The following is a 27,861-nucleotide window of genomic DNA, read 5'->3' as shown; positions in this document are numbered from 1 at the left end:
GATGTGCCCCCTCCCCCATGCTGGGGTACGGGCGGCTCCAGCGGGTGCCAGTCTGTGCCGTGGCCCTGCTCCAGGCACCATTCCGGCTCTGCCCTGCAGGAGGAGCCCTTGGGTATAAGGGGCTATTAAGGCCCTGCTGCATCCTGGTTTCCCCCACCCCCTTCCCTGCTCTGTCCCCAGGCTGGCCCCCCGAACCCTCTCTTCTCTGCCCCCCTTCCAGGCCGCACAATCATCCTCTCCACCCACTACATGGATGAGGCAGACCTGCTGGGCGACCGCGTGGCCATCATCTCCCAGGGCCGGCTCTGCTGCTGCGGCTCCCCGCTCTTCCTCAAGACCAAGCTGGGCACCGGCTATTACCTGACCCTGGTGAAGCGGGAGGCCGGCGCCCGAGAGCGGGCAGCCCCGGGGGGCAGCGCCAGCTGCGTCACCATCGCCAGCAGAAAGGTAATGGGGAGAGTGGGCTCCTCTGCCTGGTGCAGCCGGGCTCCTGCCCGAATGGCTGGGTGGGCACAGCCATAGAGCGCCCCACGGGGTGAAAGGTCAGAGGGCAGGGGGAGCCTCTGGAGCTCGGTGGGTGGGGGCATGAGTGTAGAGTGGTGGTGATGGTGGAGTCACTGGGGTCCTAGGGAATCCAGCTCCAGGGTTCCCTGAAGTTTGGAGGTAGGGGGACGGGCTCACCATGGGGAGCCGGTGTCCTGACCTCCTGACGTGGCATTGGTTATTAGAGGGGGGCCCGAGCCTCAGAGTTTGGGGCCAGCCCAGGGCTGGGACTCTTACCCTCCCCTTCCCCGCAGGACGACAGCGGTTCGGAGCGCAGCTGTGACACCGGCCTGGGCAGCGAGCAGTGCAGCGAGTCCAGCACTGTGGGTGAGTGGCTCCGGTCGGAGGAAGGGGCTGGCACTGGGAGCCAGTCGGGAAAGAGTTAAGACCCCCTCATCACACACACACAGGGTGCCCCCAATGCACACACTGGGCCCCCCACGGAGTGGATCCATTGCAGAGGCACACAGCGCCCCCTTGTGGTCACCCTGGGACACTGCGAGTCTGAGCTTCTCCCTGGTAGCCAGCCTGGGGTTGAGTTCCCCGGGTGGGGTCTTTGCCTGCACGTAGGGGCGTGTTCAGAGCCTCGCTGCCTCCTCGGCTGCTCCTCCAGTCTCCAAGGTGACATTTCCTCTCCCTGGGAAATCCTTCTCCAGGGAGCTGTCCTTCCAGGGCCGCCTCCCCCCCCACACAACAACCCAGGGCTGACTTTTGAGAGTCACCTCACACTACATCTCTCCTGCATCCTACAATCCTTGACTTCCCCACCCTGCTCTCGGACCCAACCGTGCACGGGGCAGGGGGAGTCCGAGCTCCTAGGAGCTGGGCTTTGTGAACAATAAGATAAAGTCCAGCTCAAGCCTTCTCCCTAGGCTGGGATCCTCCCTCTGCCCGGCTCAGCCCACATCCTAGATCCTCCATCCCCAGAGAGCCCCTCCCACTTCCCTTATCTCACGGTGGAAGCTGAGCCACCCTCCTCACAGCATCAGCAGAACTCACTTAATCTTTGCCAGGCTGGATCAACCCCCTCAAAGGGACTGGGACATTAGGGGGACACAAGGCCAGCTTAGCACTGACAGTCCCCTTGGGACGTCCATGTTGGATCAGCCACAGTGCAGCTGCTGTGGGTCTTGTGCCCTGTTCCAGCCCTTGGCTCCCCCCAGCCATCCCTGCCCCCTTTATGTTTCTGCAGACGTGCCGCAGCTGTCGGCCCTGATCCAGAAGTTGGTCCCTGGCTCCCGGCTGGTGGAGGATATTGGCCACGAGGTACTGTACGTCTTGCCATACGGCGGCGCCAAGGATGGGGCCTTCGGGGAGCTCTTCCGGGAGCTGGATGGCCGCCTGGGCGAGCTGGGGGTCTCCAGCTACGGGATCTCGGACACCTCCTTGGAAGAGGTACTTCAGCCCCCTCCCAGCATCCCATCCCCTGCCACCAACTGTGCACCTATCCACACCCCAGCATCCCACTCCCACGTCATACGGGATCCAGACCGTTATCCCACCCTCGTCTCACCAGACCAGACAAGAGGCCCATTGAGATCAGTCTCTCTCCTCCTGCTGTATCAGCTGCACCGTTAGTCCATCACATCTGACACCTTGTATAGGCCACTGGAGGAGACCTGATGCTTCCGAGAAAGACAATCTGCCCTCCATGACGCACCTGCTTGAGGGCAGAGAGTGTGGACCGGGGAGAGGGAAGTAGAGTGGAGGGTGTGACGGGTTTGGGGTGTCACCTGATGTCCTGGGATGCCACTGAGTCAGCCTATTCTGCCAGCCTGGGTCCCCTTTTCCTGGCCTTGCTGGGCGAGGCTCACAAGCATCTTCCAGTCCAGCGCACAGGCAGGGCCACCCCCAGCGAGCCAGAGATCCGCTCTGGGAAGATTCAGCCTTAGGGGCTCACTCCAACGCTCTGGTGCCCAGTCCCTTTAAGGGGGACAAACCCAAAGGTTTTATTAAATTTGCCCCTTCCCTCAATGTGGAGGGAGATATACACAACTTCTTGCCCCTCCCAGTTAGAAATTATATAAACCGGGTTATATTATCAACAAGCAATACGTTTAACAACTACAGAGGGTGACTTTTAAGTGAATATAAGAGATAGACAGAACCAAGCAGATTACTGATCAGATAAAGCAAAATACGCAAGCTAAGCTCAGTATCCTTAAGAAACAGGTTACAAAATGTCAATTCTCACCCTACGTGTTATTTTAGGCAGGTTGCAAAGTTTCTGTGCTTCAGGGTTCTAGTCATATTCCTTTTCAGACTGGACCCCTGTCTCAGTCTGGACTCCCCGCCTTCCTTCCCTTCAGGTGGCTTTAGCAGTCTTTCTTCTTGGGCAGGCAGGCCATGCAGAGGAGGAGTCCTGTTTGCCTTCCTCCCCACCCTTAAATAGGATTTCCATGAGGCAGGAATCCTTTGGTTTCCAAACTTGACCCCCTCCCCCCTTCCCTTCCAGTGGAAAGTTACAAGGAGTCCCAGGTAATGTTTAGTATCAGGTGACAAGACCACCTGACTCTGTAGTATGGCAGCGTCCATGAGTCAGTGGCAATATGTTCTGCAGGAAGGCCCGGCCTTTTCACAGTCCGTTGTCCTCGCTGATGGGTCGTCAGCCCTGTCTGGCTTTTCCATTGTCGTACCTGAAGTGTTAGCAGTGGGCGGCAACTTGCGATACGGAAAGGATACAGGCATATAGATCGGATAATCACATTCAGTAAATTGTAACCTTTCCAATGATATCTTCCAAGCCCCATCTTGCATAAAGTACATCTCAGTTATGTCATATTCATATCATGACCATATTTTCATAAAAAAATATGGAGTGAAATGTCACAGAGGGCTGCAGGAAAAGCCAGATAGGAAATGAGCTGGATCTGGGTGGATTTTCCAGCGAGGACGTGGGGGGGAAAAGTGGGGTTAGGGAAATGCCGCCGTGGCCTCTCTGCTGGCAGCAGAGCCTGTGGGACCCTCAGCCAGTCCCGTGGGCTCTGGGACGCTCCCCGCCCTGTGGCGTTGGTTTGCTGAGGGTCCACTGTCATTTCCCACCCCCCGTAAAACACCTTTACATTCCCGTTTACCCTTTGTAGATCTTTCTGAAGGTGGCTGAGGACACAGGAGTGGACGCGGACACCACAGGTAAACGCATTGGCGCCCTCTTGGAAAAGCTTTGAGCACCTGGGGGGTCTAAGTTAATGGTCAGGCGAGTGGACAGAATGATCCTGTTTTCTAGTGCCTGGACTGCAGAGGGGATAAGAGACCTGCTACTGCTGCTAGCTAAGGGAGTTTTCCTTTAGCTCAGGAGGTCGAATCGTGCCATTTTAGAGCTAAAGGGTGAGAGTTCTAGACCCAGCCCCATAAGCGCCTGTACTGGAAACTCAACTCTGGTCTCTGCAGCCCGTGGCTCCTGGGAGAAGGATCTTCATTCAAAGTGCAATGAGGCTCAGCGTTGGGAGAGGAACCCAGTTATTTTCCCCAAACCGATCTCATCCCATCTCTCCCTGGGGTGCTCGGGGGAGGCATGGGTTGCACCTGGGTAGCCCCGGAAGTTGCAGGGTCACCGCACACTCGGTTGGGCAGCTGGCACAGCACAGCCTCCGGGTGCTTGGCAGGGCCCTACGAAACAGGCCTCCTGGGACTCCAGGCTGCCCTGGCCTGGCTTGTAGGGACTATAAACCCCAACGTGGCCGAGGGGCCAGGCCGCATTGCATGCTGGATCGTGTAGTCCCTGCGGGCTGCTCCTCTGGATGGAAGCCATGAGCGGCTGCAGTCTGCTCCGCTCGCTGTGGCGAGGTGTCACCAGGGCCGTCCGGAAGGGGGGACTAAAGGGGTAGTTTGACCTGGGTCCCCCATTTGTGAGGGCCCCCAAACCTGAAATTTGGCCCACGGCACCTCCATATGCAGGAGAGGCTGTAGGGAAAACCTGAGTGGCGCTGCCAGCCTGTATGCCAGGTGGCAACACCCGGAGTGGGGAGCTGGACCCTGCCCCATGGGACGGGAGCCATGGCTATGGGGTGAGTGGGGGGGCTCACTCTCCATCCCCCCAGGCCTCCCCTCAGTGGTAAGTTTTTTGGAAGGATGGGGGGAGAGGGGGTACCTCAGTTTCAGATTTTGCCCCAGGACCCTCAAAACCTCTGCACGGCCCTGGGTGCCACGTGCTTTTTCTCGCCTGCCCGTGGTGTGATGCTCTGGCCCTGTGTCTGGCAGGCTCTGGGGGAGCCCCCCAGCGAGGGAGAACGGCAGCGCCGGCCTCCTCCTACACCCTCCGGACGGTGAGCGAGAACGGGGATGTGGAGGCAGCAGACACCGAGCCGCGTAAGGGGGCACAGCCAGGCTGCTGGAGGGGGACGGGGGGCACTGAGCTCCGCAGGGACCGCAAATGGTAGGAAACGGCTGGTTCTCTGCCGTCGCTGGCACTGGTGCCTTCTGGGTGCCTCTGAAGCACCCGCCTCGCAGTGCCCTGTGCTAACGGGAGCCAGGGGCTTATGGATAACTTCCAGGGCATTGTGAGATGGAATTGGGCACGTGGGGGAGGAGTGTGAAATTGTTGTGGGTCGAGCCAGACAAGAGCGAAAGGCCCTGTCCCAGGAGCCGGTGCAGCCAGTGTCTGTCAGCAGGGCCGGCTCCAGGCACCAGCTTACCAAGCAGGTGCTTGGGGCGGCCGCTTTGGAGAGGGGCGGCACGTCCAGCTGTTGGGCAGCAATTCGGAGGACAGTCCCTCACTCCTGCTCAGGGCGAAGGACCTCCCACCGAATTGCCGCCGCAGATCGTGATCGCGGCTTTTTTGTTGTTGTTGTTTGGCTGCTTGGGGCGGCCAAAACCCTGGAGCCGGCCCTGTCTGTCAGATGCTGGCGCGGGTGCCTGCAGGTGGCTGGGTGGGCATTGCAAGCCCCAGGTGAGGGTTCACAGCATGGGCAGAGCCCGCTTTGCGCCTCTGCCCAGGGGAATCCAGCTCCACTCTAGTCCGTTCCCCTGCCCCGGCTCTGGTGCCGTGGGGAAGTTCCCTGCACAGCTCCGTGAGATCTGTCCTCTTTCTCTTTCTTTGCATTCAAAGGATCCAGGAAAGGTAGGAGGCCGAGCAGCAGGAGGGAGGGGATTCAGACCTGTCCTTCTCCCCAGGTGGGGGGCGGAAGCCTGGACGGGGTTCGGCCCTAGGTCCCGAGACATCTTTTTTGAGCCAGATGAGGGACACGTTCCCCTAGGTAGAGAGCCTGGCACCCCACCACTGAGAGCAAGGCATGCCCCCCTTTCTCCCCTTTCCCCATGCATTGCCCTCTGCCTTTCCCTGCACGTGACCCCGCTCCTAGTGCCCTGCCCACAATTCACCCGGCTGCTCTCCACGCCCCCAGACACTGGTCCCTGGAGGCACAAAGTGGCCTGGAGCCCCAGGCTGCCAATGGAGCAGGACGGTGGCATGTTGGGGGGCTGCCCTGCGGGCACTGGAGCCACAGGCAGGGCTGACGGGGTCTCTCTGGCTCTCCCTTTTGCAGCTGAGGAGCCAAAGGAGACCGATTTCCTGCACAGCCTGGATGGCAGGGGCTCCCAGCAGGTGCTGGGCTGGGCCCTGACCCGCCAGCAGCTCCGGGCCCTTTTTACCAAGAGACTCCTCTACGCCCGGCGCAGCACCAGGGGCTTCTTCGCACAAGTACCGCGGGCTTCTCCTCCTTAGCCTGGATGCTGCGGGGGAAGGGGGGGCTCTGACGGGGGCGTGGGAGGGGAGGCCTCTGAGAGCACAGGGTGCCGAGCAGTGGAGCATCGGGGGAGGGGTGTGTGGGGGTGTGAATGGAACATGGGGGGCAATATTCCTGTGCGAATGTTCTCCTCCTACCAGTGGGTCAGGCCTTCATCCTGCAGCTGTGACCCAGCCCCCGGAGAGTCCGGATTCTCTGGTTGTGGGATCCTTGACTTGACCGAGGGTGTCCTAGCACCCTGGCTGCAGGATTCCCCAGCCCCAGCTCTGCCCCGGCCCGAGGGGCCCTGACTGTGGGATCCTCCCTGCCTAGCTCTGACCCTGGGGGTCTGCCCCAGCCCGAGGGGCCCTGGCTGCGGGATCCCCCCAGCCCAGCTCTGACTCCAGTCCCTGCTCACAGATCGTCCTGCCGGCTGTCTTTGTGTGCATCGCCCTCCTTTTCAGCCTGATCGTGCCACCCTTCGGGAAGTACCCCCCGCTGCACCTGGAGCCCTGGATGTACGGCCAGCAGTTCACCTTTTTCAGGTGCGTCGCATCCCAGCTGGAGTGGGGCGGTGGGGTGGGAATGGGCAGGGGCTGTCGCCCGGGCTGTGCCGGGGCAACGCCGGCTGGGAGGATTCATGGCAGTGACCCCTCCGCTCCGTCTGTTTCAGTGATGATTCCCCGGGGGACCCCGACTCTGCGCAGCTCCTGGGAGCCCTGCTGGCCGAGCCGGGCTTCGGTACCAAGTGCATGAGGGATGCCCCGGAGGAGTGAGTACCCCCAGCCTGTGCCCCTCCCTCAGGCAGCACATATGGGCTTGTGGGGGGGCAGTTACTGCCGCTGGGAAGGGACCCTGTGGGGAGGTTGCACCTGCTTCCTTGCCAAGAGCCTCGGAGCGGAGCCCAAGGTGGCTGCGGTTCCCCGTGCTCGCCATAAGGAGGCATCCTCGCACCAGCCTGGCTGGTTCTGTTGGGCCGGACACTTCTCCCCTGCAGCTGCTGCTGTCTGGGCCGTGTTTGTCCCGGGTTCTAGGCTGGCGTCTGAGGGGTTAACACACTGTATCCCCCGCCCCCCGCCTGCAGGGGTCTGTGCCCCCCCACTACCCTCATAATACCCTGCTGTTGCCTGGCGCTGGAGCAGGCTCGGAGTTCGCTCCTGCTCGCCTGTGCGGAGAGCAGCAGGCTGGGTGCTAACCAGCAGCCTTCTCCCTTCCCGGGGTGTTCAGGAGAGCGCCTTGCCCACCGGCGTCCCACGAACGAGGCTTCTGGACCCCCGAAGTGCCCCGGTCCCTGGCCGAGCTCTTCCAGAACACAAACTGGACGCCAGCCAACCCCTCCCCGGCCTGTGAGTGCAGCTCCCGGGGGGCACGGAAGATGCTGCCCGACTGCCCTGAAGCAGCGGGGGGACTTCCTCCTCCACAGGTAGCCGGCCACTCCCTCCTCCCCTGGGGTTGTCAGGGTGGGGAGCTGCGAGGGAGGCTCATCCCAGAGGGTGGAAAACCGCCTGCGCAGAGCGGCCAGGGGCTGCGTCAGGCTGGGCCAGGGTGTGCCTCTGCCTTCGCCCGGGTCTCACCCCCTTCTAATCTCCTGAGAATCACGGCCAGTAGAAGCTGGATAGGTAGAGGGGGGTGGCTCCTGGTGGACTCAATCGGGGTTACTACCAGCCCTTGGCTCAGCACGGCCCTGGGGGCCCTACTGAGCCCTGCCTGGGACAATGATGATTCCAGTCCTGTCTCCTGTCTGTCTGTCCCCGTCTGTCCTCCCGCTAGGTGCAAAGGGGCACCGGCGACATCCTCCAAAACCTCACGGGCAGGAACATCTCCGATTACCTGGTGAAAACCTACCCCAAGATCATCCGCCAGGGGTGAGCACCTGGGGGATCCTGGGGTCTGGTCCAGTCTGGGGAGGGCTCCCGTCTCTGCCTCCGACCTGGGGGGTGTTGTGAGAAGGTGTAACGACCCCCCCACACACACAGCCCCAATGCGCCTCCTGGTGCAGAACTACAGTTCTTCCTTCCTGCCCTCTCCAAGGCTGCTGGGACTGACCTGGTGGCACAGAGCCCTGTCAGTGCAGTGGCCAAGGGCTGACTGGGCCACCAGAGCCTGAACTGCCCCTTCCCAAGGCTGGGGTGCGCTGTCAGGGCCGGGCAGGGGCATCGCTTGCCCTGGCACTCCTCCAGCTGTCCCTGATCTGGGGGTGAATCGAGACCTCACTCTCTAGGGCTCTCCATCGGGCATTTGGCGGCTGTAACGCAGGGAGAGACCCACCCAGCGGTGCTAAAGGCTCCCCGGGCGTTTCCCTTTTGTTCCTGCAGGTTGAGAACCAAGAAATGGGTCAACGAGCAGAGGTGAGAGGAGTGCGGCTGGGGTGTGAATTATTTTAGTAAGACTGTTAAGGGCATGGAACTGGGAGCCAGGACTCCTGGGTTCTGTTCCCAGCTGTGGCTGGGGGCTGGGGGTGAGTGGTTAGAGCAGGACGGGGTTGGGGACAGGAGTCAGGAGGGGGCTGTGGTTTAGTGGCTCTGATTGAAGCTCAGGGATCTACTGCTGTGGAAGGGTGATGGCACTCCCAGCTCCCCAGCATCTCTGTCTATATGCCCATGCATGTAGCATGCCCATCACCGCAGTATCTGGGCACCAGATGGTCTCCCTGTCATGTGCCAATGCACCTGATCTCCCACCATCACAGTCTGGGGCTATCTCCCTGCCCTGGTCCCAAGGTGCTGCCCCAAATCTCCCGGGGTGGGGAGGGGCACGCCTAGGTCCCTGATCCTCCCTGCGCCCACCCTCCCAGGTATGGTGGCATCTCGCTGGGCGCCCGTAGCTCTCAGGCCCTGCCCTCAGCAGAGGAAGTGGATGGTGCTGTGCGGGAAATCCGAGCCGTGCTGAACATCACTAAGGTACAGCCCGATGGGTGGGGTGGGGTGGGGTGAGGTAGGGCAGGGGAGGAGGGAAGAGTCAGTTTCCTGCCTCAGGGCTTTGCAATGAGTCTGAGAGGGTGGCATCCGCCACATGGGACTCTTGGCGGGGGTGGTAGGTATGGGGCAGGGCTGGGGATGGATGGCATGGGGTGGGACGGGGTGGAGGTGGCATGGGGCATGGAGGCACATGTGAACGGCTCATCGATCTGCATCCAGCCCTGATCTCCCTTTCCGGCCCCCAGGGGAGCCCCATAGACAGGCTTCTGGGAAACCTGAGCAGCTTCATCGAAGGCCTGGACACCCGCAATAACATCAAGGTCAGTTTGGGGAGGGAACCCCAGGGGGCCTCAGGGGCCTATCACCCTCATGGACAGCTTATTCCAATCCCCAGATGCCAGTCTGAGAAGGCCCAGAGAGCAGGGATAGGAACTGGGTGTCAGGACTCCTGCGTTCAATTCCTGGCCCTGGGAGGGAGTGCGGTCTGGCGGTCAGAGCCACGGGGTACCGGGGCCTCAGGACTCCTGGGTTCTATTCCCAGCTGTGCCGTGGTGGCGGCGGGCGACTCACAGGGGGCCAGCGGGGGGCGAGCTCGGCGCTGAGTGTTGCCGTTGCGCTGCCGTCCGGCCACAGGTGTGGTTCAACAACAAGGGTTGGCACGCCATGGTGTCCTTCGTCAACGTGGTGAACAACGGGCTACTGCGGGCCAGCCTGCCCCCGGGCGCGGATCCCTGGCGCTACGGCATCACGGCCATCAACCACCCCCTGAACCTCACCAAGGAGCAGCTCTCGGAGGCTGCGCTGTGAGTACAGGGGAGCCTTGGGATGGGTGGGGATTGGGTGGGGCTCTCGCTGGGTGGCTGGCTCATCTCCCTCTCCCCTCCCCGTGGCAGGATGGCCACCTCGGTGGACGTGCTGGTCTCCATCTGCGTGATGTTCGCCATGTCCTTCGTCCCCGCCAGCTTCGTCCTCTTCCTCATCGAGGAGCGGGTCAGCAAGGCCAAACACCTGCAGTTCGTCAGCGGCATGAAGCCCGACGTCTACTGGCTGGGCAACTTCGCCTGGGACATGGTGCGGGGCAGGCCGGGGGGCCGGAGACCTGGGGAGTGGCAGGTTTACACAGGAGAGGAGGGATCCCATGGCTCTGGGGGCAGAGGGGTGGGGGAAGTGGGGGATATAGCTCTCCAGCACAGGGCCAGGCTGGCACCTGGTGGGGCTCACAGGCGGGTTCTCGCCTGCGGGCAGGACCCTCATGGAGGGAGGTGTCCGCCCCAACACGGCTGCACGCCTGGGTAGGTTGTCAGCGGCGGGGATTGAACCTGGGCCCTCTGGATTGAAACGCCTGAGCCCCTGCTGCCTGAGCTAAAAGGGAGGGTTCTGTTTGCCGAGGCCGTAGCAGGCTCATCAACCTCCAGGGGTGGCCCAGTCTCCACCAGCCGAGGACAGCGCACTGCACCGCACAGAGTGGGTGTGGGTGTGGGCTGCTCAGGGAAGCCTGTGCCCATGAGTGGTGCTCACCGCTGGGCCGATGAGAGGCCCTGAGCCAGGACAAGGTGGGGACGCTGGGTGTGGGGTACAGTGACAAGCTCAACACCAATGGCCACTGCATGGCGGGGGCTCACTCCCTGTCCGGAGGGGAGGGAGTTGGGGGGTGGGAGGGCTTCAGGCCTGTCCCCATTAGAACCCCCCACCCAACCAGCCTCTCCAGGGTCGACTGGGTCACACCCGCTGCCTCCTCTGCTTCTCCCCACAGTGTAACTACCTGGTCCCAGCAGGGCTGGTTGTCCTCATCTTCCTCTGCTTCCAGCAGAAGTCCTACGTGTCCTCGGCCAACCTGCCCTCCCTGGTGCTGCTGCTGTTCCTCTATGGGTGAGGGCCCCGAGCCGGGGCGGGCGCGGCCCCCGTCCGGCCCTGACGACATGGGGAGCAAATTCCCTGCACGGTCGGGAGCTCGCTTTGTCTGTTGGGGGCAAGGGGGATTCTGTCATATCCTGGGGAGAGGGACCAAAGGCTAGCCCAAAAGGGGAAGGGAGCTAGCTGGCCTGACCCCGGAGGTGCAGTCCAGGCCTCAGGGGCCTGCAGCCTGGGCCATTCCAGGGACAGGCCATCTGAGCGAGGCTGAAATACCCACTCCCTACACTGGACCTCAGGGCGTTTGCCTGGTAGGTCTCTCTCGGGGGTGGATTACAGCTGGCAGCCCTGCCCTGCAGGACCAAGCAGGGAGGTGGTGGGGTTTTGTGGGACATTGGCCCCTTGTCTCCCAGCCCTGGTTTGCGGCATGAGCTTGGGTCCCTGGGGCCGGGCTGGGTGTCTTTCGGGTTTGCTTCAGCTCTGTTCCTCTTCGACCCCAGCTGGTCCATCACGCCACTGATGTACCCGGCCTCCTTCCTCTTCAGCATCCCCAGCACGGCCTACGTGGTGCTGACCTGCGTCAACCTCTTCATTGGCATCAATGGCAGTGTGGCCACCTTCGTGCTGGAGCTCTTCACCGACCAGGTGAGTCCTGCACCCTGGGGGCTTCCCTGGCCCCCTCGGGACAGGCTGCGCGGCAGGGGTTTTCCAACCCAAGATTAACTAGCAACCGCCCAGATCCCCAACCTCAGCCCAGTGCCTGCGATGAGGTGAGTTCAGCTCCCAGGGGAAGGGGACCCCCAGGGCGATGGTGGGAGCCCCCCATGCTGGTGTCGCAGAGCTGGGGCCGTCCCCTGAGCCGGAGCCTTTTGCTTTTCCCCCCCCCCGGGCAGAAGCTGAACCACGTCAACCGCATCCTGAAGAAGGTTTTCCTCATCTTCCCGCACTTCTGCCTGGGCCGGGGCCTCATCGACATGGTGAAGAACCAGGCCATGGCCGACGCTTTCGAGCGGTTCGGTAAGTCACCTGAGCCCACAGCGTTGGGGCTACACATTCCCCCACCCCACCCCACTCCTGCTTGGAAGGGCTAGACTCAGCATGAATGGGTAACGCCTGTGATCCCTGCGCTGCTCTCCTCAGGAGCATCTGTCTGTCTCTGCCTAGGTTCTTAGGCCACGGCCATCACCGTGGTATCTGACCCTCTGCCGGGCATGGACTCTGACCTGTCCCATGCCTCCCGCGCGCCACCCCTTTCTTCTTTTAAAGCCCTATTTCTCCCCCCCTCCCCAGGAGACAAGCGTTTCGTGTCTCCGCTGTGCTGGGACCTGGTCGGGAAGAACATGTTCGCCATGGCTCTCCAGGGCGTCGTCTTCTTCCTCTTCACCATCCTGCTGCAGTACGGGTTCTTCGTCAAGCTACGGTGAGGGGCCGGCGGGGGGCGGCGGGAGCGGCAGGTGGGCATGCAGCCTCCCCGAGTTGCTCTCTGCATCCCTGCCATAACATGGTGGAAAAAGCCCGTTGTTCATCTATCCTTTCGCCCAGCTCCCCACCAGTCATTGGGGCGGGGGGCTGGGCTGGCAGAGTTAACATCTCAGTGACATGACCCAGGGAAAGCTGAGATGCCACCTCTGCTTGCCGCAGCCGTCTGTCCATCCAGGCCTCTGAGCCAAACCTGCATGATTTAACACACCCCCCCCCCCACGGCTGCTGTGTGGATGTACCCTAAGTGATTTAGGAGCCTAGGTCTGCTTGACTCTCACCCATGTGCTTATGTGGTTACTGTAATATCTAACCCCGCTCACACGGGCCTGTCTCCACAGCTGGGACCAGACTAAACCAGCAGTTCTCAACTCTTACCATCAAAAGACCCTGTCTCATCCTGTTGGGGTCTAGCTGGGACCCCTCCCATTTGGCAATCTGGAACCCCCGACACCTGATCGCAGCCCCCAGGTCAAGAACCCCCCGGGATTCCAGCACCGTTCATGGGATCTCCAAGTTCCCTAGGGCCCGTGCTAGGTCTGGGTGTCATGGCAACCGTCCGGCCCAACGTGCTGTTCCACACCGCCCGCCCTAGTGGGACGTCACCCTCCATTCGCATCCTGGTTTGAACCGTTCCCCCTCCTTCCCTTCAGGCCCTTTGCCATTAAACTTCCCCCTCTGGGCGGGGAGGACGAGGACGTGGCCAGGGAGCGGGAGAAGATCACCAGCGGAGCACGGCAGGGAGACATCCTGGTGCTGCATGACCTGACCAAGGTGAGGAGGGGGTGGGGGAACTGGGCAGTGACTCCACTCCTGGGGCAGCCTGTTCCTCAACTGGGGGTGGGGGCGGAGGGGGCATCATCATCCACCTCTCACTGTCACCCCCAGAGGAGGACGTGGTTCTTCCTTGTGCCACTTTTTTCTGTTTTATGGGAAAATGTAATGAAAATGAAAAAAATTCTGTGGAAAATTTATTATTTTTTATTATTTTTTGGCAGCTGTTCAAATATCAACAAATCTCAGGTTGGAAATGCTGCCACAGGGCCCCATTCTCTGCTATGGGCCAGGCCCCCCCTGATTGGACTACATCTCCCATGAACCACCACAATCCCCCCCCCCCATTGGAAAGGGCAGGCAGTGCACCTGGGGAGTCCCTGGCCATGGTGCATCATGGGTGATGCAGTCAAGCAGGGGCCCCCAACCCATAGAGGAGAGCGGAAAGATGAGGCAGTCGAACTACACGTCCCATGAGGCTCTGCGGCGGCGATAGCCAAATGGGAATATTTCGGTTTGGGGCCGTTCGTTTTCTCTGACAATCATCTGAGTTTCCCCGGGAACGCAGACCCTTCCTGCGAATACGTTCGGTTCATCACACACCCAGTGTCCTGTAAAAAAAAGTTTTGGTGACAGATTTTCAATTCACCCTCGCCCGCGATCCCCCCGGCGCTCGCTGGGTCTTTCCAAGGTCGATGACCCCTTCCTGCCAGGAATTAGAACTCTTCTCCTTGCCACCAGCCCGGCAGCCCTGCAGCTAACGATTCAGAGCACCAGGAGGTGGTGGGGTTTCATGCGATGTTCACCGGGGGTCTGCCCGCTCGCTGTGGCAGGTGCTTGGCCTGCATTCACACGGGGGGGGGGGGGGGGGGAGAGGGAAGCTCCCGCACAAGCACGTGACGCTGCCCTCTCCCCATGTGCTCCAGGCCTCAGGCCTGGGATGCGGCTCTCAGGCTCTTTCTCTGCTCTCTCTTTCAGGTGTACCGGGCGAGGAAGAAGCCGGCTGTGGACCGCCTGTGTGTGGGAATCCCCCCGGGGGAGGTAAGGCAGCTGTGGTTGGGATTCAAAGGGCAGGCAGCCCTGGTCGGTGGAGCGAGATTCGGAAGCAGGTCGGTGGGGGGAAGCACCGTGTCACACCGGGGATGGAACTGACAGTCCAGTGAGTGTGTCCTAGGGAGGAAGAGGTGACAGGCCCCCCCAAATCCTGGCCCTGAGCCCCAGTCCAAGTGCTGTTCTCCCTTCCGTGCCTCTTGGAAGGGGGGAGCCAGGCAGGGTGGGCGGCTTAGGGGACAGTTTGCCTTTAACCCTGTGTTCAATCCCGGCGCAGTGTTTCGGTCTCCTGGGGGTGAACGGCGCTGGGAAGACGTCCACCTTCAAAATGCTGACGGGGGACACTGAGGTGACCCTAGGAGATGCCTGTCTGAAAGGGCACAGGTGAGTGGGGAGGGGCAGGCGAGGGGGGGGCAAGCGAGCACTGCTGGGGGGGGTGAAGGCAGGGATGACGGGTAAGTGCAGACGAGTTCATGGGGGGCCAGGTGCGGGCCCCAGTGAACGGGACAGGTGAGTATTACAGGACAAAATGGGGGGGAAGGACAGGGGAGCACCTGGCTGGGGGATGGGTGGGAAACGGTACAGAGGGGAGCTCTGTGGGGAACTGGGTGGGGTCAGGGCTGTGCAGATGGGAGAGGGGGTCTGTGTGTGTGTGTGTTTGTGTGTGTGTGTGGTGGCGCTACGGGGCGGGCGCATGTTGCACTAGCACGAGAACCGAGTCACCGACACACACGCCCCTTCCTCCTGCCCTCAGGCTGCTCTGCTGGGCTCTGGCAGCCCTGGGGACGCCCCATTCTCCCAGCCCCTCTCCAGAGCACGGTGGGCTCTGCTGCAGGACACCCCTCCCCTCCCTGCGGATCGGTTTCCCCTGGGCTCCGCGGCGGGACGCCCCTCCCCTCCCTGTGGATTGGTTTCCCCTGGGCTCCCCGTGCGGATCGGTTTCCCCTGGGCTCCGCTGCGGGACGCCCCCCTCCCCCCTGCAGATCGGTTTCCCCAGGGCTCCGCTGCGGGACGCCCCTCCCCTCCCTGCAGATCGGTTTCCCCAGGGCTCCGCTGCGGGACGCCCCCTCCCATCCCCGCGGATCGGTTTCCCCTGGGCTCCCCCTGTGGATTGGTTTCCCCTGGGCTCCGCTGCGGGACGCCCCCTCCAGCAGCTCGGTTTCTCCGCCCTCGCAGCGTGCTCAGCGACTTGCAGTCGGTCCATCAGAACATGGGCTACTGCCCCCAGTTTGACGCCATCAACGACCTGCTGACGGGACGGGAGCACCTGGAGTTCTACTGCCGCCTGCGCGGTGTCCCCGAGGAGGAGACGCCCAGGGTAAAAGCTCCCCCTCCCCTTCCCGCCCCCCCAAAGCAGGAGAGACGCCTCCTGGCTCCTCAGCCTCTGTGCTTCTCTCCCTGCAGGTGGCTCAGTGGGGGGTCTCCACGCTGGGCCTGGCGCAGTATGCCGACAGACCCGCCGGGGGATACAGCGGGGGAAACAAACGCAAGCTCTCCACGGCCATCGCCCTCCTCGGTGCCCCGCCGGTCGTCTTCCTGGTCAGTGCTGCCGGGCAGCAATGGGCGCCTGGACGGTACCCCTTGCGCTCTGAGTCAGCCCCCTCCAGCCGCCGTCGGATGACGGGGGGAAGGCAGCTCATTTGCACGGTTGTCTGCATTGTGCAAACCCCAGCCCTGTTGATTTGCATGGTTATTTAACATAAGAACATGGGGACGCAGCCTTGATGTAACTGACATAAGAATGGCCAGACTGGGTCAGACCAAAGGTCCATCCAACCCAGTGTCCTGTCTGCCGACAGTGGCCAATGCCAGGTGCCCCAGAGGGAGTGAACCGAACAGGGAATGATCAAGTGATCTCTCTCCTGCCGTCCATCTCCACCCTCTGACAAACAGAGGCTAGGGACCCCATTCCTTACCCGTCCTGGCTAATAGCCATTGATGGACTTAACCGCCATGAATTTATCCAGTTCTCTTTTAAACCCTGTTATAGTCCTAGCCTTCACAACCTCCTCAGGCAAGGAGTTCCACAGGTTGACTGTGCGCTGTGTGAAGAACAACTTCCTTTTATTTGTTTTAAACCTCCCCGGTCGGGCTCTGTTCCCGGGCCCAGGCTGTGGATGGAGCAGTAGAGCCCTCCGGGCTATCGCTTGGGGGCCTTGCTGCCCTCCAGCCCCTGGCTCCAGTCCTTGTTCACACTGCTCCGGCCCTGGGCGCACCGGGCATTTACACCTGCCCCTTCATGCAGCGGTGCCCAGGGGCCTTGGTGCCAAGCCCACCATGCTTCCCACCCCAACGCACCCTGGGTCCGGACAGGGCCAGGCCTGACCCAAAGCTGCTTTCGGGGCTCGTTGCAGGACGAGCCGACCACGGGGATGGACCCGCGAGCCAGGCGGTTCCTGTGGAACTGTATCCTCAGCGTGATCAAAGAGGGCAGGTCCGTGGTGCTCACCTCCCACAGGTAAGGGAAAGGCCTGAGCTGCTTGTCCCTGGGGATCAGTAACTAGCCCACCCCACCCCCACGCAGGCGAGTAGCCGTCAATCCGCCCTTTTGCAGTGATTCCCCTTGTGCCATGCACAGGGTAGGGGGGCAGAGCTGAGGCATGGGGGAGGGGCAGGGAAGCCAGCGCTGCTGCCCCTGATCTGTGGCTGAGCCAGGGGTTTGCAGCGGGGGCGCTGCTGCTCTCCCACTCCCTGGCAGGGATAAACTGCAACACCCCCCCCGCCAGGGAAGGGCCCAGTGGAAGCAAACATGGGGGGCTGTTGGGCAGGGGAGAAGTGTGGGGGTGCTGAGTCGGGGGCGCTCACGCCATCACCTCTTCCCTCCGGGCAGCATGGAGGAGTGCGAAGCCCTGTGCACCCGCATGGCCATCATGGTGAACGGCCGGTTCCGCTGCCTGGGCAGTGTGCAGCACCTGAAGAACAGGTAACTCGGCGGCATCTCTCCGGGAAAGCCGGCGCGGAGCGAGTGGCCTGCTAGGGACCGAGCTGTGCCGGGAACGTTGCAGAGACCTTGGCGGGGTGGAGAGGGAATGTTCATGCCGGTGTCGCTTTCCTGAGGCAGGGAAGGAAGGAGCTGAATCCACCCCCCGCTCCCCCTAATGAATCCTCCTCAGGGAGCTGGCAGTCCCAGCACCTTGGGCATTGGCTGGGGAGGGCTCACCTCTAGGGCGCCGGTTCGAATCCAGCCCAGGGCATTAGCGTGCGCCAGTTACCGCCATCTGGCAGTCCCTGAAATGAGTCTGGTGGTCTCGGTCCAGTCCCCTAGTGGTCCTGATTGCAAGACACCACCCTCGCTATTAGCACTGATTGCCCCCAGCCTGGTGGCCAGGGAACGAATGGGTCAGGGTCGAGGCCCGCGTGTGGGGCGGGAAATTCCCTGCTGCTCCCGATCTGCGGCTGAACCAGAGGACTCCAGCAGGGGGTCAGTGCATCTGCCTCTCCTCTCCCAAAGCTCCTGCTCCCCTCCCTGGCTGGGGTAACTCCCCCGGGTGGCTGGAGCTCAGAGAGCTTCCCGCCGTGCTAACCCCTGGAGCCGCTCTCCGGAGCTGTCAGTCCCCGGCGTGTGCACGAGCAGACCCGCCTGCCTGTTTGCCGTAGGTTCGGCGACGGCTACACGATCACGTTGCGGGTGTCGGGCCCCAGCCCGGACCTGCAGCCCGTGGAGACGTTCATCCAGGACTCCTTCCCCGGCATCGTCCTCAAAGAGAGACACCACTGCATGCTGCAATACCAGCTTCCCTCTCGGAGCTGCTCCCTGGCCAAGATCTTCAGCATCTTGTCCGCTCACAGGGGCACCTACCGCATTGAGGACTACTCCGTGTCCCAAACCACACTGGACCAGGTGAGGCCAGGGCCCGATCTCTGCCCCTCTCCTCCAGCCTTGGGGTTTGCAGCGCCCCCCTGTGGACCAGGATCAAATAAATGGACGTTTCTCATACCTTGAGTGTAAGGGACTGTCCTCTTAACCCTGTAGGTGCCAGCTGGGACACCACCTGGGAGAGCATCTTCCCAACAGCTGGGATGTTCCCCAGGGGTTCTCAGCGTTGTGAGGCGCCTCACCCCCACCTGCCCTTAGCATGAGGCGTCTTGCCTGTGCCTGCCGTGGGTCAGCGCCCTGAAACTACCAACCACTGGTAACGCCAGTCCTGCCTCCCAGGCCCCCGGCGGCCTTGCTCCCTCTGTACGGCTTAGCGATAGGCACAGCCGAGCCCTCGGAGCCTTCCCTGCTGAGTCCAGCCCCTCGTCCACCGAACCCTCTGGGCATTCCCACAGCCGGCACACGCCAGCTCACTAGCGATGGCCTGGGATGCAGCTCTGCTAATGCTCCACACGTCCATGTATTGACAGTGAAACCCAGGCTAAGTGCACGACCAAAGAGCAGAGATTCGAGTGACAGCGGGTGAGAATATTGGAAATGAAGGGTTACATAGAACACGAAACCCTACCCTGTTTTCTAGAGCCTCCGCTTAACTAGCTGGGTCTCCTCCCATTTAAAGAAGTGTCTCTCACCCAAATTTCTCTCCAGCATTTTCAGCCGAGCCTGCTTGAGACCCCCCTGTCATGTAGCAAATTCACTGTGCGTTTACCTACTCGGGGAAGGATACCAGGGTGTCCTCTTCGTCCCCCAAATGCACCACAGCAAACTTTCGACGTGCCCCTCCAGCTAGTCCCGTCCCCTACCCGGCCTGCTGTTTACCTTTTTCTGTTACTTTTCTCTTTCTGAATTCTCACAGTCCTTCATTAGCATTCGGTTCAGCCTGGAGAGTGGAGGTCCATGGTGAACCAGACACTACTCAATTCATGAGTCCAAGGCTGTGACTACTAGGCCAGCCTGCCTGTCGCCCTGCCTGACTCTTGCTTTCGTCCCTTCCCCGCCAGGTGTTTGTTCACTTCGCCAAGGACCAAAGCGACGACGAGCCCCTGCCGGACTTGGCGCCCCCGTCTAAGCCCGAGCCCCCTGGCCCCTGGAAGAGGATCACCCACTTCCTGGAGGACGACAGCTACCAGGAGAGTGCCGTCTGAGACCCTCCCCTGCCCAGGAGTGCAGCCAAAATCCGGGGTGGGGGGGCTTCCCTTATAGCACCAGGGCTCCTCCTGCTTGGAGCAAGGAGGAGTGGAGGGAAAGCCCCACCTACCCCTAAACCTGAATCAATAAAACACCCATTGCTCGTAGGGGGCAGAGGCCCCCAGCTGATGGTCCTCGCCCCACGTCCATGGCTGTCCCCCCAGGGGAGCACCGCAGAGCCCCTTAAACCTGAATCAACAGTGCAGAGGGGGTAGTGCCCAACTCCACGGTGCCCTCCGGGAGCAGCTCCTGCCAAGCCCCCACCCTAGGGTGCAGGGAGCTTTTCTGTGAGTCACCCCCCACCCAGGGAGCAAGGGGTGGGCTGGGCTCCTTATGCCTTAAGTGGCAAGGAGGAGGTGGGATCTGGCTCCCGCACTCCCAGGGCTCCAGCGCCCACCTCTGCCCGGAGTTTGAATCCCAGGCTGGGCCCATCGGGCTCCTGTGGCCGGCTCCTTGCTGCACGTACAGCTCTCGCTTGGTGTCTGTACTGGGCCCTGCCCCAGTTCCGAGTGGGCCAGGGGGGATTTCACCCCTTGCCCTGCCCAGTTCTGTGCACTTCCTCCCCAGGGTAGGGCCTAGGGGCCTGTCTCAGAGACCTACCCCCATTAAACCCAGCCGCTCGGACGCACAAAGGGGGAGCTTGGCTGGACCCTGTGGGGTCCTTGGTCACCCCCCCCCCCCGCCCTTCGCTACATTCTGCTGTTTGAACAGGCCGTGGGGCTGCCCCCCACCCCCAGTGACTGCAAGGCCCTCACCAGCAGTGTGATATCAGGGATCCCCTCTCTTCCTGGGGAGGGTGCTCCATTTTCCCTCCGTTCCCCATGCTGCAGCTACCATCCCTCCTCCCACGGGGCCTTGGCTGGGAGCCCGTCGGTAACACTCCTTCATCTGCCTGGGCCGTGAGCCCCTCCTTTCTGCCCTGCCCCTTAGCATGCTGCATCCACTGGGGGCCTCCCGTGGGAACATCCCCTGGCGTTACTCCTTCCTCGGACCGAGTCACTCTCCCAGCATGAGGGCGCTAGATGCTATGCCCCTGCCTGGAGCCTGAGCTGTCCCTAGGCGGGGAGGTCTGCGAGCTCCGAGGCTCCCCAGCCACCTCCCCTCCTGGCTGTTCATGGGCCAGATCTTGGCTCTTGGTGGCATCAGTGGTGAAGATCTCAATGATCGGGAATTGGTCCCTGATTCCTGGCACCTTCCCTGGAGGGGCAGCTGCCCTCGCTCGGCCAGTCTTCACCTCCTCCCCCTTTGGAGGAGAGAACAGCTGATACCCGCCTCCTCTCCAAGGCCGCCTGCTTTTCTGTCCATCCCTCACTAACGATGCACTGACCTCCCCTCCCCAAGGACGATGTCGCATGCTCCCCTCGCCCCGGGTGCTGCCCTACCACAGACTCCGCCCACTCTCACCACCAGCCCCACCCACCAGCTGAGTATTGTATTCTCCCCTTTTAAAATGGCCCAGGCCAGTGACCATGTTGCCGTGGCAATGGCCGGCCTCTTCTCCCAACGGTCCAAGAAGCGGGCAATGGCCCCTGACCACATACTCTGGCGTTTGTGCCCCGGGCGTTAGGCCGGGCTGGGGCATCGCCGCGCCTCAGCCGACTGTTACAGACACCTGAGCCGACACCTCTCCACACAACGCTGGCCCCAGGCCCCAAAGAGGTGTGCGCCTGCCCCCACACCTGGTCCGCTCTCCCTGGGCACTCCTGAGGGCACTGGGGCTGGGCTCTCTCACGTAGCTGGTCTGTTTTCTGGTATTTATAGAGCAGAGTCTGTGAAGATTCACGTGAAATACGAAGCGAATTAAATATACGCACACAATAACCCCCAGCCTGTGGGTGGAATGATTCGAGCTGGGCGTTCTCCAGCTAGTCCTTCGTCTCTCTCTTTCCTCCCCCGTTCTGTGATCTAGGGCCCTTAGCCAGCCCTGTTTCCACCGTCTCTGAGTAGCTGCCAATCTTGAGTGTATTTATCCTCGCTACCCCCCTTGCGAGGCCGGGCAGGGCTGTAAACCCCACAGCACAGATGGGAACTGAGGGCCAGGGTTACAAATCAGGCCCTCAGCCACTTGTCCAAGGTCACTGGGAGAGCTGGGAATTGCAGTCAAGTCTCCCAGCTGCTAGCCACCCGCTAAGAGTTCCTTACTCACCTGCTGCCCTAGTGCATAGGGGCCTAATGTAAGGTAGCATCTTCTAGCTGAAGGTTTTCATTACCCTGCAAAGAATTAACCCCCCAGGCCCTGTGTTTAATATTCTTTATTGGGCAGAAGGGCAAATTGTGGCCCAAGGAGAAGCGATTTGCCTGTGGTCGCTGGGACAGAACCCAGGAGTCCTGACTGCTCCCCCCAATCTAACCATTGGATTCTCTTCTCTATACCTGCAGTGAGTTCCACAGGTTAATTACACCCCATGGAACCAACAGACTTCTTTTTCTCTGGTTCAGAGAGGTGGCCTTTGCATTTCGGTCCCCGTCACGCACACATCCCGCTTGGTCCTCATTGGGGGATGGGGGCGCACAGGAGCGGACCACCATCCAACGGCTACAGCTCACCGGCCAGCAGGGGGTTAACTCCCAGCTGAGCTATCTCACAGGTGGCCGGGGTGGAGTAAGAAGGCCAGGGCCAATCAGGCCGTGTGTCAGGCCAGGCAGCAGTGGGGGAAGGCCAGTCCTTGGTGTAGAGCTGGGGTCTTCCTGGCCGTGTGGGTCTAGGAGCCTCTGGCTCTTTCACTGTGGCCAGAGGCTCAGGAGCTGGCCCAGAGGGGCCTGTGCTGGGTGAGAAGTGTCTGTCTTGGGGCCAACTGATCCAGCAACCGCTGAATCCAGGATCTTCCCCCGGATCTTCTCTGGCTCTGTGCTGGGCTCGCTGTGTTCTCCTCCAGCAGGGCGGTGCTGCTCTGACGTGGGACGGAGCAGGTTTGCATGGCTGAAGCTGCTCTCGGCGTGGGGCTGTCAGCGGTGGATTTGGGGGCAGGCTGCCTCCCTGGCGTTGCCAGCAATGGGGCTGGAAGAGAACGGGGGAGGCGATGCCAGGAAACAGAGGGAGCTGGAGGCCTTAGTCCAGGTCCTAGTGAGCAAGTGTCCCTGGCCCAAAACACCTCCGACTCACAGGAAAGCTCCCTGCACCCTAGGGTGGATACCTCCATCCCCTGGGGCAGTCTGGGACCACAGGATGGCACCACACTCCTTAGCCCCCGGGGAGATGCCTTCATGGCAGCACAGACGCAGGGGATCGTGCATGCTGATGGGGCTAGAGGCGTTTTTGGGCCTCATGGGTGTCTGCATGGTACAGACGGCGGCGTGCCAGCACCGGGGAACTGCTCCCCTAGCTCAGGGAATGTGACTGGTCTTGTTTTGGCCCTATCCTCTGGCTGGACTGGGCTCGGCGGGGGGGCAAATCCTGTCCAGGCAGGAATGTCCTGTGGTTGCTGGCTCTGCCCCATCTCATTCTCCTGCAGGGGCCCTTTGCCAAACCCCACTGCCCCCTCCCTGTCTCGCTGTGGCTACAGACCTGCCTGCGCTGGATTGTCCGGTTCCTAGGACACCGTCACGTTGGCTTGAAAAGGACAATGATCTCGCTGCCAGGGTAGCAATACAGCTGTTGTCCGGGGCTGGCATGTCAGAGGCCTGAGTTCATTGTGCTCTGGATGCATTGAGCCCTTGTGGTATTTGGGAAAGTTGGAGTGTGTTGGGACCTGCTGGCACACACCTGACCTGCCAGCCAGGGTGGTATCCCTAAGCCTCGCCTTACTCTGGGACCTGCTGAAGGCAGGTTCCCTACCCTTATGTTCCTTCTCCAGCTCCCTGGCCCGGTTACGGGATTGAGTCTCAGTATGCCATGGTCTGCAGGGGTAGGATGAGGGGTACACGGTGGTCCCTGCAGAGGGATATGGGGCTGGAAGGAGGGTGGCTTGGAGGACCCACGGGAGCCAGCATGGCTGAGAAGGAAGACACCCCCCGCCGCTGTCCCAGTGGCTCACCTGCCTGTCCTCCAGGTGAGCTTCACCAGTCTCCTTTCAGCAGCCGCAGGGTGCAGCCCCACGGCCTTCCTGTTCCTGCCATCCTTCCTGGTCAGCGCAGGCTCCCGGAGCAAACGCCACCTCTCCCCTCTGCAAGGAGACAGTGGGGTCATGCTAGCTGGGCTCGGCCCCTTGGTGCTGGGGTGGAAGCCTGGTCCTTGCCTAGCCTCCCCCCCCCCCGGCTGTGTATTATCTCCCCATGGGAGCAGTTTGGTAGTAAGGGTAAGGGAGCCCCTCTCCACGTGCCCAGGCAGGAGATCCTCACTTAGGGCTTGCATGCAGTTCTCTGGGCAATCACAGCGTGGGGTCTAGTGACTAGCACAGGGGAGTGGGAGCCAGGACTCCTGGGTTCTTATTCCTGGTCTGGACTTGCTGAGTGAGCTTGGGCAAGTCCCGTCCCCCTCAGTAAACTGGGTCTGGCGCTAGCTACCCCCGGGGTGAGGCTTAGCTGAGTGTCTGCAAAACCCTCTGAGATCCCAGGGTGGAAGATAGGAGAGATGGGCAGAGGGTTACTGTCACTGGCTGCTGGAGTTTTCCCTGATCCCCAGTCCTGTGCTCTCCCTTCTGTTCCGCCTCCCCTGGCCCCAGCCGAGATGCAGGATCTGGGGTGCTCCAGGGGGCTGGCCGAGAGCAGGCAGCGCTGGGTTTGACTTCTCCGTGGGGTTCACTTACTCGCTGGGCGAGGCAGGCGCTTCCCCCTGCAGCTCCTTGCGCAGAGACTGCAGCGCCTGCGCGATCAGCTGGTGGTTCTGGCTGGTCGTGGTCTCCTGGAGTCGCTGCAGGAGCAGGCGGGTGGGGAGCTGGATGTCTGGGGAGCGCTCTGGCCTTAGGAGGCTGCCAGCTCCAGCCTGGGTGAGAAAAAGAGAGGGAGAAGCGAGCCCTGTAAGATGTGCACCCCCACCTCACCCCTGCACGGACTCACTGCAACCGGAGGCCCCATGGTGGCCGTGTTCCAACATCCCTAAGCAGATCCAGTGTGTTTGTGTTGGGGGGAGGTTGGGGGCACCCCCCACTGCTCCTTTTAAGGCCCCTTCGTTCATCCCTTCCTTGTGGAAAATGGCATGCCTGGGCTTGGTACGAATTGCTGCAGGGCTTTGTTTGGCTGGGCCTGGTCTTCTGGGGCTGGTGGCCACAGGGCAGAGCGGAGGGAGCAGCAGGCGCTGGCACTCACCATCTCTGCCGAGCTGCTCCGCTCGGGGGGCGGCAGCTGCTCCGTTGGCTCCGGCTGGAGGCTTATCTTCGGGAAGGACACTGGAGCCAGGGGCTCCCGCCTCGGAGCAGCCCGGTGGGCGAGCGCGCCGTATCTCGGAGCCGGCGCCTGGCTAAGGTGCGGCTCCTGCACCGCGGCAGCCTGGCCGCTGTCTCTGGGCTGGGCTGCTATGGGAGGCAGAGAGGGGACCCGGTGAGTCTGATCTTCTACGGCGCTGGCTCCATCTCTGCTGTCGCGGCCTCCCCTGCTGGGCTGTCCACGCTCCCGGGGAGAGCTCCCAGCGCTACGGACGCTCCTCGTCTCTGAACGCCCCTCCCAGGAGTCCCAGGGCTCCATAACGTTCTCCAGGACGGGGCGAAGGTCGACCAAGATCTTCCTGAGCTTGGGCTTCTCCCTGCTGGCTGCATCCCTGGGCACCTGTGGAGCAGACAGGGCCTCTGCAGGAGTCTTTGAAGTGCTGCAGCTGGTTGGAGAAGACCCTGTTCCTCCTCTCCTGTGTTCAAGGATGGGGGCCGTGGCCCGAGGAGCTAGCTTCTTTCTCTCTTTCCGCCAGCCCGTCCTGTGCCCCCTACCAGAGGAGTCTGCCACCTGCCCTGGGGGCCCAGCTGATCTCCAGGCTTCTCTTGCCTTCACCAGTGGGAGGTCTGGAATTAAAGAGGAACGCTGAACATTGCCCATCTTTGCCCAGAACCCAGGCTCTCAGCCAGGCCTGGTGCCAACTCCCCTCGAAGGAAGCCATTTGGGTGGGTTATTTTTAAATCCCTCTTCTCAGAAGTGTGAGTGCCACGGCCCAGGGAAGGCGCTTCCTGCTCCCTGTTAATCTCAGCTGTGTCTGTGCCCTGACATCACACCCAGATGGGAGCAGAGCCTGAGTTCGGCTGGCTCCTCCAGCAGCTGCCCAGCCCCCCGCCCCCCCGAACCCCATGCTTCGAGGTGGATGCAATGCTCTTCTTCGCTCCCCTGTGCTATACAATAGCTGTGCACTGTTAAACATCTCCAGTGTCCCACCCCAGAGGAGGCTGCATTTCGATATCTATGCACACACAAAAGGTTTACCTGTAAGGTCCTTTGCAATCATTCAGGCTTGCCGGGGATGGGGGTTATACCTGAGCCGTACCTTCCAGCGGCGGCTGGCATGGGGGGAGGTGGAACACCAGGTCCGTCCATATGATGGGTGGTAACTTCTGCTGAGCTCTTCCCCTCTTCTGGTGGCCCAAGCCCATTTGTAGTGTGGCTTCGTTCTCCAGCCCCGGAGGAAGGCAGGACTTTCTTTGGCAGAGGTGATACTGGTGGAGGGGGGACTAAAACAGAGGGGGAAGGGGTTTAGGCCAAAGGAGGGAAGATGGAGAGAGCTGCTGCCGGAGGAGGAGGAGGACGTGGCTGGCAGCTCATGGAGGCAGGTCGGAGGTTCCCAGCATGGGCTGTGCCCTGGTGCCTCCCCTCTGGGCAGATCCATCCACCTGCCCCCCGGAATCGGTCTGCGCCCTGGAGCGCCCGTGGCCCCGTCACCAGTGAACCTCCTGCCCCAGCGGCTGGATGCCAGCCATTGTTCCAGCCCAGCCTGCCCCCTGCTCTGTGCCGACTCGGAGAGTAACCAAGCAATGAACGGAGCCCGAGGACCCAGCCAGCTCATCCACCAAAGAGCCGGCTTCAGTCCCAGTCCTGGCCCAGCCTGCCTGCTGCAGGGGGTGGGGTGGGGCCCAGGCGGGCACCTCTTAAGGTGGAATTGCTCACATGGGCCAGTGCCAAGGGTTTTACTAGAATGACTCAGTCACGAGGCTTCTACTTCTGGCTCCCTGTTCTCGTTCCTCCGCCTGTAACCCCCTCCCCCAACACACCCTGCACCCTACTGAGCACCCCCTGCACCCTGGGCCCTTTCCCGGATTGCCACTTGGGCTGCACCTGGTGCCCATTCTCTTAGCCCACCCAGTCATCCAGCACGGTGCACACCAGCCTGTCTAGTGAAGAGCTAGGGAGGGCAGTCACATTATCCCCATTTTACAGATGAGGAAACTGAGGCACCAAGCCGGGAGGGGGGGGGACTGGGACTTACCAGAGGCAGAACTGTGGGAGACTCAAGAATAGAACCCAAGTCTCCCAACCCAGTGCTTTAACCACTAGACTGCACTGCCTCTCACTCAGGACAGCCTCCATCCCTTTCCCCATGACCCCCAAACCTCCCACTTCCTAGCCCTTATTCCGCTATTCTCCCTGCCCCCACGCTAATGATGCCCTCTTATGCTCCCTCACCTTCAGCACCCCCCCTCCCCCCCGTAGCTACCTCATACTGGTATTTATTAGCATTAGATTTAGAGTAGTTTCTAGAGGCCATGGCCCCGTTATGCTCGGCGCTGGACATATGGCCAGCAGGGAGCCGTGCTCCTCCCTTGCAGGCTGTGTGTGAGCCTATGGCCAGCAGGTGGGTAACACATATGGGGGGGAACCGCTGGACACCAGGAGATGCCACTCGCTGGGATCAGCACTGGCTGCAGCAGACCAGCTGCCGCAGCAAGGGGGAGGATATTGTTTTTGCAAAGGTCAAGGAGGTATTTGCTTTGATCAGGGGCCCAATACAGCCAATAGGCTTCGGAGCCTCTGGACAATATAATAGTTAAGAGGACTTTGGTGTCCAGGAGCAGCCAGGCCAATGCTGGTCTATATTGGTGACAGGCGGGGCAGGGTCTCACCGCCTCCTTGGAAAGGTTGGCCATAGACTTTGTGACTTTGTGGGGCACGTTCCCACCCGGCCGATGGGCTCGTGTGCAGAGTGGCTCTTTGGGGCAGGGCGTGAGGGGCCCCGGAACACCAATCTGGCTTTTGTAGGGGGAGCTGGAGCGGCGTCCGGTTGCATCAGCTAATGGTCAAGGCCTGGCGCCGCATGTGACGGTGCAGCCGTCCGGCACGTTCCCTTTGAGGCCTCCAGCACTGCTTTGGGGGGTGGGATCCCCGTGTCTGCAGGCACCTGGATGAACAGACCTTCACCGGGGCTTTCTTCCTGCCCTCCATGGGCTGCTCTGCCCACCCTCTGCGGGGCTCCACCTTAGCTGAGCACCCCCAGGCTTGACTGGAGCTCAAAGGCCACGGCACCAGTAGCAACACAAACAGGCTGGATCAACAAAGCGCTCTGGCGCGGGCCTCCTACCACGCCCCAGGGCAGGGCGACGTGCAGCCACACGCCTTGGCTTCAGCCCGTCCTTGCTTTCAATATGGCAGCCCGCTTCTGCAGTAGGGTCACACGGCTGTCGCTCCCAGAACGCCCCGGGAGGTTGTCCTCAGCGTAGGCTCTTGAGGCCAA

The 27,861-nt window shown here is 61.6% G+C and overlaps 2 protein-coding genes across 4 annotated transcripts in view; one reads left to right on the top strand and one right to left on the bottom strand.

The window, feature by feature from the left end:
* Positions 1–22,959, top strand: part of ABCA7 (ATP binding cassette subfamily A member 7) — a 48,329-nt gene extending 25,370 nt beyond the window's left edge. Inside the window, exons 23-50 of the mRNA XM_054013588.1 lie at positions 221–447; positions 798–870; positions 1,736–1,938; positions 3,627–3,675; positions 4,744–4,851; positions 6,027–6,181; positions 6,627–6,751; positions 6,880–6,978; positions 7,434–7,629; positions 7,977–8,071; positions 8,522–8,554; positions 9,001–9,106; positions 9,370–9,444; positions 9,758–9,927; positions 10,018–10,195; positions 10,878–10,993; positions 11,476–11,620; positions 11,869–11,992; positions 12,266–12,395; positions 13,108–13,228; positions 14,207–14,269; positions 14,556–14,662; positions 15,455–15,596; positions 15,683–15,817; positions 16,633–16,736; positions 17,109–17,201; positions 17,876–18,119; positions 19,157–22,959. Coding sequence (XP_053869563.1) covers positions 221–447; positions 798–870; positions 1,736–1,938; positions 3,627–3,675; positions 4,744–4,851; positions 6,027–6,181; positions 6,627–6,751; positions 6,880–6,978; positions 7,434–7,629; positions 7,977–8,071; positions 8,522–8,554; positions 9,001–9,106; positions 9,370–9,444; positions 9,758–9,927; positions 10,018–10,195; positions 10,878–10,993; positions 11,476–11,620; positions 11,869–11,992; positions 12,266–12,395; positions 13,108–13,228; positions 14,207–14,269; positions 14,556–14,662; positions 15,455–15,596; positions 15,683–15,817; positions 16,633–16,736; positions 17,109–17,201; positions 17,876–18,119; positions 19,157–19,300 — 3,560 coding nt within the window. The 3' untranslated portion in view covers positions 19,301–22,959. The remainder of the gene's footprint in view (positions 1–220; positions 448–797; positions 871–1,735; positions 1,939–3,626; positions 3,676–4,743; positions 4,852–6,026; positions 6,182–6,626; positions 6,752–6,879; positions 6,979–7,433; positions 7,630–7,976; positions 8,072–8,521; positions 8,555–9,000; positions 9,107–9,369; positions 9,445–9,757; positions 9,928–10,017; positions 10,196–10,877; positions 10,994–11,475; positions 11,621–11,868; positions 11,993–12,265; positions 12,396–13,107; positions 13,229–14,206; positions 14,270–14,555; positions 14,663–15,454; positions 15,597–15,682; positions 15,818–16,632; positions 16,737–17,108; positions 17,202–17,875; positions 18,120–19,156) is intronic.
* Positions 22,256–26,178, bottom strand: LOC128828704 (uncharacterized). 3 transcript variants are annotated; one of them, XM_054013592.1, is made up of 5 exons: positions 25,673–26,178; positions 24,528–25,210; positions 24,029–24,204; positions 23,318–23,446; positions 22,256–22,341 (listed from the first exon to the last, which is right to left on the bottom strand). In XM_054013592.1, exons 1-5 carry the CDS (start codon positions 25,731–25,733, stop codon positions 22,290–22,292), a joined length of 1,101 nt encoding a protein of 366 aa, XP_053869567.1. In that variant the 5' UTR covers positions 25,734–26,178; the 3' UTR covers positions 22,256–22,289. The 3 variants fall into 3 exon arrangements, with proteins under 3 accessions (XP_053869567.1, XP_053869564.1, XP_053869568.1); XM_054013589.1 differs by having other exon boundaries at positions 25,684–26,178; XM_054013593.1 differs by having other exon boundaries at positions 25,623–25,752.
* Positions 26,179–27,861: the final 1,683 nt, after the last annotated feature.

The sequence above is a fragment of the Malaclemys terrapin genome, chromosome 24 (genome assembly GCF_027887155.1).
Source record: "Malaclemys terrapin pileata isolate rMalTer1 chromosome 24, rMalTer1.hap1, whole genome shotgun sequence".
In the NCBI taxonomy this organism is placed as follows: Eukaryota; Metazoa; Chordata; order Testudines; family Emydidae; genus Malaclemys; species Malaclemys terrapin.
The sequence above is the reverse complement of the archived record's forward strand: the minus strand, read 5'-3'. Positions and strand labels throughout refer to the sequence as shown.